At 33.1% G+C, this 14,639-nt stretch overlaps 1 protein-coding gene across 1 annotated transcript in view; it reads right to left on the bottom strand.

Moving 5' to 3' along the window:
* Nucleotides 1-8: 8 nt before the first annotated feature.
* Nucleotides 9-14,639, bottom strand: part of LOC126811076 (vesicular acetylcholine transporter) — a 97,955-nt gene continuing 83,324 nt past the window's right edge. Inside the window, exons 11-14 of the mRNA XM_050536547.2 lie at nt 7,819-7,941; nt 6,423-6,561; nt 5,528-5,728; nt 9-5,018 (exon numbers count right to left, since the gene is read on the bottom strand). Of these exons, the coding sequence (XP_050392504.1) occupies nt 4,788-5,018; nt 5,528-5,728; nt 6,423-6,561; nt 7,819-7,941 (694 nt within the window). The 3' untranslated portion in view covers nt 9-4,787. The remainder of the gene's footprint in view (nt 5,019-5,527; nt 5,729-6,422; nt 6,562-7,818; nt 7,942-14,639) is intronic.

Here is a 14,639-nt window from a genome sequence, read left to right as displayed (position 1 = left end):
AAGGCTGATACCGTGTATTAGGATATGACATTTCTATAATAATTTGTGTTAAGAATACTTTTATGGAATAATATGACCTGACAGGCTGAACTTAAACTAAGGCATAAAACCCTTAAATTGCCGTATTTTTTGGTATTCGTTATCTGAAAGATAAATTCCTCAGACGTATGATTTGTTATAATTGAGCCAAATAGCTGGTTGCAGTCACTTTTGGTATCATAGAAGAAGAAAATCAATGATAGAAACATGATATAATGCTTAGGTTATTTTCTATCCCATAAATCATTATAACTTACATTTTCTTTAATATTTAGTTTTGACTCCTTTTTTTACCTATAAAATTAAAGTCCTCATATAGGTTCACATCTTGTACACCCAAGTGTCTGATATCTATGGTTTGGCCCATAACTGCTTGGTGAATTTGCAAAAAATTGTATGCAGTGGTCATTGGTAATATGATTACACAAATCATAACTAATTTTATCATATCAACAATTTTATGTTTATTTACTTCTTTTAATATACAAGTGGTCCATATTCAAAACAATATTCTTGAAAATAACGATCACAAGCCGACTATTTAACAACAACCCCCCCCCCCCCCCGTCGTTTTTTTTTCAGATCACTTTCAAGTCACTTTAAAATGAACAAATAGTTGCCATGCAAGATACACCCACATTTTGAAGAGATAGATAGAGAACAGGCTAAAAAAATAAGTGATTTTTCGTACAATCAGGGGCCATAATCCAGTAAGTAATGGTATGACATGAGCGAATATCGACAGCAACTGAGATCTTTGGGGTATAAACATTTTAAGTTTCATCAAAATCTGACAAAAATTGTGACCTCTAGAAGATCCACAACCTTTGTATTACATACTTTTACACTATTTGCATACAGTGAGTGGCCATTTTGTTGGGCAGTTTCATTTTGATTTCCCCAAAATTTGAGCTCAACCTTCATTACCGTCCAACGGTGATATATTTAAACGGTTTTTAAAATCGGATAGAGGGTCCTCAAGCTAAAAATGTGATTTTTCGTACAATCCAGCAAGAAATGGTCTGAAATGCGCAAATATCGAAAGGAGCTGAGATCTTTTGGATATGAAGATATATTTTAAGTTTGATCAAAATCGGACAAAAAACGGCCAACCTTCGTATTACATATTTTTAGTCTATTTGCGTACAAGGGCTGTCATTTTGTTGGGTAGTGTCGGTCCGATTATTCCGAAATTCGAACTCAACCATCATCAGGGTGTAACGGTCATAAATTTAAACGATTTTTAAAATGGTATGAAAATTATGACCTATAGAGGGTCCACAAGCTAAAATCGCCATTTTTTCCTACAATCAGGGACCATAATTCAGGAAGTTATGGTTCGATATGCGCGAATAAACGCTTGCTTTAAATTTAACCATATCGGATCAATATTGTGACCTCTAGAGGGTCCACAACCTTGATATTACATACTTTAATATTATTTGCGTACATATAGCGGCCATTTTGTGCGGTAGTTTCGGTCTGATTTTCATGAAATTCGAACTCAACCGTTATTCAAACGTTTTTCTTTTAGATTGTTTAAAAATTGTGACCTCGTACAATCAGAGGCCACAATCCAGGACGTTGCGCGTATATCGAATGAACTGAGGTCTTGATGTTAAAAACATACATTTCAAGTTTCATCAAAATCGGATACAAATTGTGACCTCTAGAGTTTCCACAATCTAACAATGTGATTCGTACAATCGGAGACCATAATCCATGAAGTTACTGCCCGATACATGCCAATATCGAAAGGAACCGAGATCTTTAGGAGATAACCCTATATGTCAAGTTTCGTCAAAATCGGATAAATCGGACCTGTAGACTGTCCACAAACAAATCGTGGACGGACGGACGTCCAGACGGACAGGGGCGACGACAATGTGGGTGTATAAAGACAATATTTGTCAAAATCTATATGGAATAGTTAGTAATATGCTTTGTTCTATTACAGCCACATTATATTCACAGACTGATTTCTTAGAACTATACTTGTGGTAAATCGAAGTTATGTAAGAAAAAAATAAATAAATGGCATCTACAACTGATAAAACATCTTCGTTTACGCCTTGACATGTTCATTATAATTCTAACAAAATATATATGATCATGACAGTTACTCGGATGAACATTTAAATTCTTTTGATACTTCAAGAATCTATTAATGACGTCAAAAATACCAGGGGATGTGTCAATATGGCGTCTACAAGTTTAAAATGGCAATATTTATCTGTTTCTACATGTTCCAGTAAACAACTGCAAGTTGTGACTCCGACAGTAAGGCCACGGAAGCAATAATTTTAATGTGGTCTTTGAACGGAAGGGATGTTGAAAAATTTCTAAGCTGATTCTAGTAGCTGATGTCGTTATTTGTGCATATACCATCTGCTTTAAAGCATCACCACCATGGTATCTTAGTCATATTAAACCACCTTTTAAAATGTGCAAATTAACATAAAATGTATGAATTGATTTGGTAATTTAATAGCCAACTGCTGTTTTGTTGTATTACTTGTTATAGTCCTCTAAAACATTAATAATGATATACAGTACATGTCTATGACATATAATATAGAGCAAACTGTCTATAGGTAAACAATAATATTACCAATTATCATATAACAAATAACAATAATAATAGATAAATACATTATATAAGTGTATTGTTCCGGTTATTATACCTAACACATAAAGGTATTGCACCTTTTTTTTTTTAAAAAAAATAATAAAATAAAAAAAAATAAATAGAACTACCTACACGTATTCGTAACATATTACAAAACGTATTGCACTTTTTTTTTTTTAAAAAATGAAAAGGTATTAAAGACAATTGTCTACATCTGTACGTAAACATTATTGAGAAACTGTATTCAACTGTTCAACGTTTTAAACTTAAATCAGCATAATCTTTCTATTCCATAAGTCAGGGTGTCACGCATTCATCAACACAACTGTCTATATGTATGGAACATAAACACATAATAATATAAATATAACAAATAATGTTGAATACACATATCATATAAGTGAACTATATTATTATAATAAGTGTACGGTTTCCATAATTATAACCAATTCAACGTATTGCACTTTATACCGACCTTTATATCGTGTTTATCACAATATTATCACAATCACTGAATCACAACAATAACTTTGTATTGAAACCAACTTTTTACCAGTACGTGTATTTGACACGCATGGATAAAGAAAATAACATAAATAATAATAGTCGATATATTCATAACAAGAAAACAACAAAAAGAATATACACAAAACGAATAATATAATAATCTCACAGACTGCTTCTATTTTATTTCCGTATCTTTTTCGTAAAGAGCATGTCCATTTGATTGCATTCCATATAGCTTACAGTTCATATGGTACTCGCTTTCCGTTGATTACTTTGACATTTGTAACAGTATTTAAACAATTGTAAATATCTGTAAAACCAGAAATCAACAATGCAACATCATTAGTGTATTTTAACTTGCATTTCAATGTTTCATGCACTACCAGTCCTGTATTTACTTTTTCATTTCAAACATATTCATCATTGGCATAAAGTTAATTATTAACACATCATACTGCTCATTATGTATATGGACATAAAGTTTTATATTAATTAACAGATCATACTCATCATTGACATAAAGATGAATATTAACAGATCATACTGCTCATTATGTATATGGATATAAAGTTTTATATTGATTAACAGATCATACTCATCATTGACATAAAGTTGTATATTAACAGATCATACTGCTCATTGACATAAAGTTGTATATTAACAGATCATACTGCTCATTGACATAAAGTTGTATATTAACAGATACTATGTATTGTTCATTTAAAAATACTATCAAAACTATGTACTACTCTATCACAACTATCGTCTGCTACTAAATATAACTATGTTTCTCTATGTGATATGTATGGGATATATGGTTTACTGTTTCATAATACTGACATTATAAAACATCATTCCTTTGTTGGTGTTGGACAATATACTGACTACATTACTTTTAAAAATGGAATATCAGACTTAATTCTGAAGGAGAAAAACCAGGCGCAACAAGCGAAAACGTTTATAGATAAATATTAACAATGTTCCAAAATAACAATAAAATTAATTCAGTGTTTTGGTATAAGAATTAAGTTTCAATTTTAATCACTCCGTTCTATGTAATAATTTGCTGGCAAGCGAGAAGACAATTGCTATTGATTAAATCAGATATTCCATATTTTACACAACAATATTTAATTAATATGGTATTCTATAAAGATCTAACCCCTACTACCTGACACTACCTATATAAAAATACATATTATACACGTTAAAAATAACATTAATAACTATCATCTACATATGTACACTATGTGGTATAACAATAGTATAACTTAGATTTAACATATTAAAGGTTGTAAAAAGTTGAGTCAGGCGTAAAATATATTGCGCGACAGGTTACCTAACACTACCAATTCCATAATCTATCTACATTCACTTGTTATCTACTACATGTATAGCCACAGTGTCACAGTGCATTAATGTTCCACACTGCCACTGAACGAAATTTGTATTCTTGTAGACCAATGACTTCAAAAAAGGTCTACTTCTGTTCTTATAAAGTCATTAATAAACTCTCTTTTAGAAGTCGTTGAATAATGCCTACATTATAATTTCAATAGTTATCCTCTATGAAACTAATTTAAAAGAAGTTACTGAAAATAACCCTGTTTATCTATAACTGATGGTTGGGCACTTCAGTAATATCACATCGTTCACACAGACCCTGCATCTGTAATAAACTCGCTTCTAAACTGTTGGCAAACATGGTGGAATCGGTATCTAGGCAACGCCGGAAGGACGTCACTACTGCATAGAAAGACGATGGGCGAGGATTGTAGCAGACGCCATAACCTTCTGGTACAACAGCGCCATAACAGACAGCTGTCATGTTTTTGGTACCAACCTATGAAAAGAAATGTGGTATGCAATTAAAATAGGAAGATATAAATGCAGGACATATTTCTAAGGATTCGATTAAACTGCTACTTAAAGATGTGGTCTAGAACAAGCTATCCACTCTAAATGTTTAGATTTGTTATCTTCGTATCGGCTTGAAAGTGAAAGGTAAGATTGGTGTAGCCACCCATAACGATGGACAGTCAGTAAACGTTCCCTACTCTGGATGACCGATTCTAGAATCATTGCAATGTTAGACTCGTGAAAATATACTATAGTTTACGTTAAATCCATGGTCATTCTTTCAGTCATGCAATATCAACCAATTCGAACATATCGCCCAAATCCTGCTTTGTGGCGATAAGGTTGTTGAAGTGAGGATTTATAGCCAAAGTAGGTGCTAACTGATAAAACGTCTAAGTCCGGATCATGATGTCCGAACTAAAGCTACACAACTGTGCCACTTGGGATTGGTAGTGAAGAATTTTGTAATGAATATTGTGAACTGTTTATTACCTGACTAGTAGACAGAGCAAAGTTATTAAACAATCTGTAACTATCATCAGTAAATAAACCTGGTAATGGTATATTCAACCCCTTACATGCCTCGCGTAAACCTAATATATGTAGATCTATACCGTAACCCTGGATACATTCCTTCATATAATTACTCTGCCACAAGATAGCGTCCTTCATTAAAGCATATTTATCTTCATCCTGCAAGTACATCAAGGTCAACATTAAAGTTAACCTACATGGTAATTTACATTCAAATCAATTTTGATATGGGATGTTCACGCATTATGTAAGAGTCAAATATGCCTATTGTAGGTATTTTTCTAGATTCAAATTTTATATAAATTATTATTTAGACATTTATGCACATGACAAACCAATAAGCAACGCTCTAGACAATCGATTGGATTAGTAGGATTCCTGGGAATTCAACATAATATGGGGTAACCTACACAATGATTTAAGTTAAAATCGAAAGTACATGTCCTACTTTTTGAGGAGGATGATGGTGCCCTTTGAGGAGTTTATCACTCATCACACTATGTATCAACATTGGGTTCGGAAAATTGAAATGTGCCACACCTCAACAAGCATCTAACGTAGTAAAAAAACCAACAAGTGGTTGATTATTGATATATTATCATTTGATAGGATATTACGAAGATTAATTTTCATGAGGGATGTCGTGTGGACAGTTAATCAAGAACCATATTTGGTCACGATCATGTAGTAGAACTATTGTATTCTGGTAATCGGGGGTCATTTTGGTAATATCAGTTTGAATGTTGTAAGGTTATTATAGATTGTCCAATTCAATTGATGGAATTGCCATATGAGAAAATGTATTAGTTTTTGTAAACAGTTGGCCATTTTACTTTTCAGTTATAAAACTTACAGTTGTTTGCCATTCTCCAACCATAGCTCGAACAAACTCTAAAGCTGCAGGGGAATTTCCCCTTATCACGTCTACACGTCCATACCGAAAACGCCTCACAGATGCACTTTCATACGTTGATACTAGTGTACCATGGATCCTGAAATAAAGTTTCCATTTGTTTACTTGTTCACTTCTTTTTCCAGAATTATCCATAAATAAGTCCGTGTGTATGAATATATTATAGTACCGTCGAGACCCAAATGGAAATCAAATTAAAAGTCAATAAATGCATAAATCAAATTCGGGTAGTGATATATGGAAGCAGGCAGGATATTTCATTTCTAACATAATTTCATTTCATGCTAATCTTGGATTTATCTGGTAGCAGCTTATCAATTCGTATAATTAATTCTCGAAAACATGTCTTTTCCATAACATGGTCAGTTCGTTACTGCAGTTTAAGGATGAAACGTCCACAATATCAATCTTTATTATTTTACATCTGTAACTGACGTCGTAATGTAGTAAAATCTAGCAAAATATTTGTATTAATTTTGAGTGTGTTACATAGGGCATAATGCCTACTTATTTTACTTAATGAATGCTTGTTTTGTCTGTTGCCATTTCAATCAAGGCTTAACAACCCACTAGATAATATATTGATGACTCAATTATCGAAGGTAAAATCGCTTATTATAAAAGAACACGTGTTTTGATAAACGCGTCACAAATTACTTCTAATCTCTTGTTACTTCCGATATAATTATCACGTGATCGATAAAACCGGAAGTTCCTCGGCACCAAGTAGTCTGAAAATGGTGTTGTTTAATCCTATACTGATCAATCAGTAGATGGGAAGTTCAGATAATTGTTACAATTATTTTAATTGAGTTATATAATGTAACGTCTAGATTGTAAATAAAGATATTTATTAAATCTGATAAACGATTTTAGAATCAATGATATAAAATAATTACTGTCAAGTGTGTTTACGGATTCCATTGAATTTTTCATTTGTATCAATTATTGGATTTGATCGACTATTTATGATTTATTGTACATCTCTAAAAAAAAATTAATTATATTGTTTATTGCAGATTTTTGGTATTAATGATACAAAGAGATTGGTATTTTGAGATTAACAAGCGGAGATAATTTTGCCCGAACAGCGGCGTTTCCGCCTACACTTAATTTTATTGAAATCCAACTTTCAAGGATTCTTTAACCCGCACGCCAACTAGTACACTGGTGTACGCCCTGGCAACCCTTTACCTGTTTGCCCCATAGGCGCTAACTCTGACGAGTGGGAACCTGAGATTCCTTCGGACCACGCCGAGATACGGACATCATGTCAGTGAGTAAGATATCGTCCGTGATGACGTACCGCCCCAAACAACAATATAAGCACACTTACTTGTAATGTGTTAATTGTAAAGCTAGTTGAATGAAAGAATCGGGACTCATTTTGTGTTTTTTAGGGAATTCGCGTCCAAAAGTATCAACATTTAAAACGGATAGTTGTACATCAGCAATTAACCTGAAATATCAATAGAATATATATGAAATAAGCAAATTAAATACACAATTTACCAAGACACATTATCCTGAAATATCAAACTAAAAAAATCGACTAAGCAAACAATCTGGAATGTATAAAAATAAAATCCAAATATACAAATTAACCTGTAATATCAAATTAAATTCTCATTGCGTCAATTTAGCACAATATGAACCCCCTGTAATCTACAATATTGTGAAGAGGCATTCCCAACACGAAATCGGTCCAAAAATGGTTGAATTCCGTCCAGTGTTTACTAAACTAAAATGTCATCGATGTATATTGCTCACTATGTGATATGCTCGTCGCCATTATGTTATGGGCCAACATAATTGATAGGCCTATTTTGATTCCGATTGAAACCTAGCCGGGAGGTTATCTAGCGTTGTTATTTTGATTTTCAATCGGAGTACATATTAGCGTAGATTAAGCCGTGATGATATTTGATATTTTAGTGAAAATGCAAATGACAAGATTTGTGTTTAAAATAGAGAGAATACGAAATACGATACACATGAATTATCACCCAATACATAGTATTGTATTCATGCTAAAATAGAACGATACATGAACAGTCTTGGATGACGAATGAGAGAGAGAAATGGGGTTTAACGCCCACTCGACACAAACCAGGTTATTTCGGGACTAACACATGGTTCAATTTTATTTAAATAATTCGCTTATTAGGGGTCTTTAGCAGTGGGAGGAAATCGTAGAACCCGGAGAAAACCTACGAGGTTGGACAGGCGATCCTATTAATGGTCACGTACAACCGTACAGCCAGTTGACTCAATAGCAGGCCTTGTGATACAGCGCGCACGTGCTAACCATTCGCCCCCCCCCCCGATAACGAATGGTAACGCAGACGTTGGTAAGTGACATGAACTAACGTGTATCAGGTCCCGGTCTCCTAGAAAGAGTAATCAGACCCCAACTGCGCCTCCCCCGCCGCAAGCACGAGCCCCTTCAATACTTATGGCTAACATGTTGGATGCGGATTTGGAAAGCTAACTAGAATAATAGTTTGGACTGGGCTTTCAGAATCCCAACATGTTACCGGACTACATGGCGGACTAAAGGTCATACGCAGAGACTATAGCTCAGTGGTTTAATTACAAACGTACGACAATTGCTGGGCTATATGAACTCTTAAATGAGAATTAGTATAAGGCAGCTTGGAAAGAGTAAGTATACACTGACCCATGTACGACACCCACCATTCAATAACTCAAAGGAATGAACATAAGGAATGAACAAATTTGTCTACAAATTATAGTCACTTTTGCCCCCACCTATCAACATGAAGAAATCCAATATCTCCCTGTTGCAAATAAAACTTGTTTCAAACAAAGTCATCTTTTAAGAGTAGGAGATTTTTTTTTTATCAAGAACAAAAGAATTCAACAATTTCCGCTACTTTGATCAAATATGCTGTTTATAGAATAAACTGCTGTAATTTAAACCCAGACAAGATGGCGGTCACTAAAGAAATATACTTATCGTACTATTGAAACTGGTTTGGTGAATCTGTTAACTGACATGCACAGACAAATCAGAAGCAGTTCGCCGATGGTTAAAATCAAGAGAATCTATGCTAAACGCTGTGTTAAAATCATCTGAGATGACATGCGCATAAGATGCCATTTGCGCATTTCGAGACATAAATAAGGTATAACAAAATAACAAAAATGCAAGCCTAAAAGCATAATTTGAAGACTGGTGGTGGGGTGGGGGATTAACACATACAGCCATACTAATTATATAAAACACTTCATAGTATTCTATATTATGTCCATGAGCGAATATTGAGTATGTTAACAGAATAAAATATCTTGAAACAGTTTATAATTTTGTCTGCATTTCAATATTTTAGTACGGATCATAGAAAGAGGGTCTATCGTCGATTTAACTTAGTTTCGTGTAAAAGTTACATTTGATCTGATGTTAGAAACTTTTATAGCATGCAGTGGTTTCAAACTCTACTGGGTGTCATGTTCAACTTTAAATTGATTAGTTTACATATCTTATTTAGTCTTTTCACGCAACTAACACGTGATTGTGAAAAACTAAACCTCAGAAACTTCGCTGTAATATAGACACGGTATTGAAATAAATCTTCAGTTCAAACAGGAAAAAAGAAAGCGTATTTGCTGCATTTTGGTTTCACCAATCTAAAGTTTTTCATATCGTGTCAGAAATCGCACATTAATGGTCTAGGTTGGCTGATTTCATTACGGTTACACGAAATAACGTTCTAGCATCCAGTACGTGGCACGAGATCCACTCATACACCACATGAAATATGATGTTGACGTCAGAGGGCGCAGTGAAAAGATTCAATAATTATAGGAAACGTAAAGTGATGGGGTTTGAAGGCTGGTGATTACAGAGAAAACATTCGACTGATGAATAGCGTGAGACGGATTCAAATAACGGACCCGAGATGGTATTTTTCTAATACACATTTCTAACTAAGGTTAAAGATTAGAGTTGTGGGGTTGATATGGGTCTGATGTTACTTTATTACAACTGTAACTTCGAAGTAATCGAATAAGACTTGAAATTATAAACCCTTCTCCCAGCTCTAGACCTGATCGATACCACACTAACCCATGTTTCTTTCATGGGACCGTTTGATTATCTTTTTATTACATTCGGTAAAATTGTATAAATATCGCACGATAGTTCAAGTAGCGATATCAGATGACACTTGTCAACACTTGATTTTAAATATTCTTGGCCTTTTTATTGGAATCTATTGATTTTCATAAGACAAATGTTTCGATTACATTCAAAATTTCAATTAAAAATACAGTTTGGCCACTGATTAGAAAAGGGCATAAAACTAATCCTCAGAACAATCTAAAACGATTCACTTGTCTACATTCTTTGTAATCAAGAAGATGCCAATCTGGACATAACATTTTATTTCAAGACTGCTAAATTATGTGGTTTAACTTTGCAATAGTGAATCTGAAGTTTTTAACTAAAATGCACCAGGAACACATATTTTATAATCTAAATATCACCCCACCCCACCCCAATTAAATATTTACATCAACATTAATACAAACTAATTTAGTTAGCTGCAGATTGTTTTTTTAGAACACACAAAAGGCGAAAATCCTACTATCATTTTAAACCCTTATCATTGTTTAAATCAAGGTATTAGGTATTTTCAAATTACTTTAAGTCCCACAACTGAATAACAAATTTTGAAAAGGCAAGTAATTCTTAAACTCTATATCATATGTTGTGTTCTCTTGGAATGACCAATACGTCTTATACGATTCATTGTTTCCATATTGTATATTTATGCATGATTGAGCTGTAGCATGTCCAAAACGGGTACGTTGCTTTCGAAATTTTCCATACCACATCATATTCAGAATATCATAGAGCATCAACAAATATATCATCGTAATATACCATCGTTTTTTTGTGATTGAGCAGAATGACAATGTGCTTATAAGATATGTATATTGCTTTACCTTGCATGTTATGTGGAAAGCATGTTACAATTCAGTTTGGTGAAGGATACTTTTAGCTTTCGAAGCGTTTTCCTATCGTTTTCAACTGACTAAAACCATTGACATAGATTGTATAAGGAATTATTACTATTTGCACCAGATTTCCCAAATATTTAATTTATAGCTCAGTTGTAATATATTTTATATTGCTCTTAAGCGCAGACAAATTAATATCTCATTACTTGGGTCTCAGAAGATTCCGGTGCCAAATAGTAATAATTCCTTATACAATCTATTATGTTAAGTCCAGTGCCAAATAGTAATAATTCCTTATACAATCTATTATGTTAAGGTACGCAACAGAAATAGGATGAATAAAGATGAAAAGTTAGAATGAAAGAAAAACAAAGGAAATGACAGTCTTTATCCTATTACCCAAGTCTCTAACCTGCTTCCAGTCGCAATTACTTGTCAATAAACCTGTTTATCAGGCAGCAAATACCTCCCCTATTGAAACTAGCAGGACAATTACTTGACTTGGAGAGTTAATCCTCTCGGGACCCGCGATAAGATTAGGCCCATTTCCCTCCTCATTAATTCTTCTAGCTCGCTAGATTAACTTCCAACCAATCTTAATATCCTTGCTCATAAAAAACCATCGTAACTGCACAATTTGACGGACTGGGGTTGCAATGTCACACGTTCTAAAACTATGTTATGTGTCTAGCTGGCTTAATGACAGGAGTAGAAAACCTTTAATATAAATCACCAAGTTTTATTGTTTTTATAAATCTTTTGATATTTCGTGCAAAGGTTTTGTTTTTGTTTTTAGATTAAACGACTCCCAGAAATGTTTTCTATTTGGGTTTAAATATTGATTAATGGTTGCTTTCGATCACATTTTGCGTTTTGTTTTAATTTAGTCCAAATAACGCTATGGGGCATTTACTGTCCAGTCCCATTTAAGGGGCAATACGAATAAAATTATTAAGTAGCATGAACATTTAGTGAAATAGGCAATATAGCCCAATTACTCACAGAAAACAAACATCATATGAATACTACACAGGCAATCCGATGAATATTTAAAACAAAAATTGAACATAAAACCCCAAACTAATACATGGATAAAGTGATGCAGAAATAACTTTGCGAACATTGACTAAAGCTTCGATGGGAGAGAATTTTGGGTAGATTACTTAATGTAGAGAAGTTAGAGCATTAAACCAAACACTGGATAAACAACAAACAAAACGTTTAAGAAAACGGGTAAGCAGCTGGAGAAATATCACACCAAACATCTGTAAAAAAAATATCGTTAGCATCTACTGATATCCACAAATTTGCTCACTGATGATATAACTAATATTATAAAAAAAATGTAAGTTTACTAAGAATCTATGATAAAAAAATTCAAAGCAAAATTAAAATTGACTCGATTTATTTTATTTGGAAACAACCTAACTCATCCCAAACAGACAACTGTTTCACGGTGGTATTGCGAAAGCCTTCTTTTAACACTATACACAATGACAGACCTTAAAGGTCACATCCAGTATAGTTTTACGTGTTGCTTCATATCATATGACTCAATAATACGTGCGTTGTTTACATGCGGACGTCGTAAAACAAACTGATCGGGACAGAATGGTACTTTTTACTGATATTACGCCACCGCGTGCTATTTTATGTATCAATTTACACTAAATAGGAAATGCTTTTTATCCGGGGCCCTTATTCACGAAAACTTAAACTAAGATAAAATCGAAATTTTAAGAAATACTGCAACTGCATTGGATATATGCAAATTGATTTTACGGGTCAGCCAATCGAATTGCAGTATTTCTTAAAATTTCGATTTTATCTTAGTTTAAGTTTTCGTGAATAAGGGCCCAGATATATACTTCAAACAACTTTATTCTTTGTCCTTATAATTAAATAAAATCGCTTTAGAATTTAATTTGTCAGTGATATTGGCGGCCAACAGTCGATACGGTATATCAAAAATAAACACCTAAATCTAATGAACGAAACGACAGCAAACAAAATGAAAATTTAAACGGATAGCACTTTTCTAACCAATAATCGAAATATCACATCAGATAAACTCGGCTTACTCGGTGACGTACCACATGTTGATGTTATACTAATCAGAAACTAAAATTAATACTACGAAACCAAAGTAAACGAAACAAAATCGTAATAACTCAACTCAATTTAGCACTTTATTTGACCTTAATCGAAACGGTTTACTCGTTGATGTTATACTGATCGTGTATACTTGCATTTATTGACTGCGTAGGTATTGCGATCATGTTGCACTTATCGTTATATTACAATATCTGCTTGAACAATTTTAAACGGATATCTTTTTATTGTGAATTCTAAAACATTTTTCCATTTCATGGTGAAGATATTTTCTTTCTCTTTTCGTTGTTTTTATCTTTCCAATTTTATTTTTTAAAAATAAAATGGATATAACGTGATTGTGCAATCTGCTCATTTATTTGACAAATGGCCAATTTTATTAAACGCTTAACCGATGAATTTTCTCTACCAGATAAACTTCCAAGAAAAACAGCCATTTTACAGAATCTGAAGTGTTTTTGATTCAAGATGAAAATTACCCAACCATAAAAACAAATTTTATTTCCACTTGAAGGATATTTTTTGAAATTAGCCAATCAATATGGTTTTTGACAGCCAAGCACTTGTTTCCATGGTGATCATTTAAAGGATAACGTTGCGTAAAAATGTATAATTATTATACCGTAAACGTCCACAAAATATAACAAAAATTATATCTTTGCATTTGCTTCTCGGGTGTAATTATTTTTTTAACAACCTACGCTTATTTGTTAATTATTTCATAAATCTAGCGTCTGAAACGTTTTCATTTAATGCAAATATTTTGATGTAATGCAGCCGCAAAAAATAATCAAGACCTTTTCCTTTCTTTGACAATATACAATGAATCAAACAAACCAGACAAATTAATTAATTATTTATTTATTGGTTTAACTTTTATTTTTGTTTTCATGTTTGGTTTCATTTGTTTGTTTGTTTGTTTAAATTATATTTTATATAAAATTTTCAAATGTTAGTGATAATTGAGACGGAGCCTCCCTGGAACGATTCAAATGCAATTACAAAAAATAAGCATATTCCCTTATATAAGTCCATGATCCGTCCAAAGGTTCAATTGAA

Source organism: Patella vulgata, chromosome 2, assembly GCF_932274485.2.
Source record: "Patella vulgata chromosome 2, xgPatVulg1.2, whole genome shotgun sequence".
NCBI lineage: Eukaryota > Metazoa > Mollusca > Gastropoda > Patellidae > Patella > Patella vulgata.
Note: the sequence above shows the minus strand (reverse complement) of the source record. Positions and strands in the feature narration are given on the sequence as shown.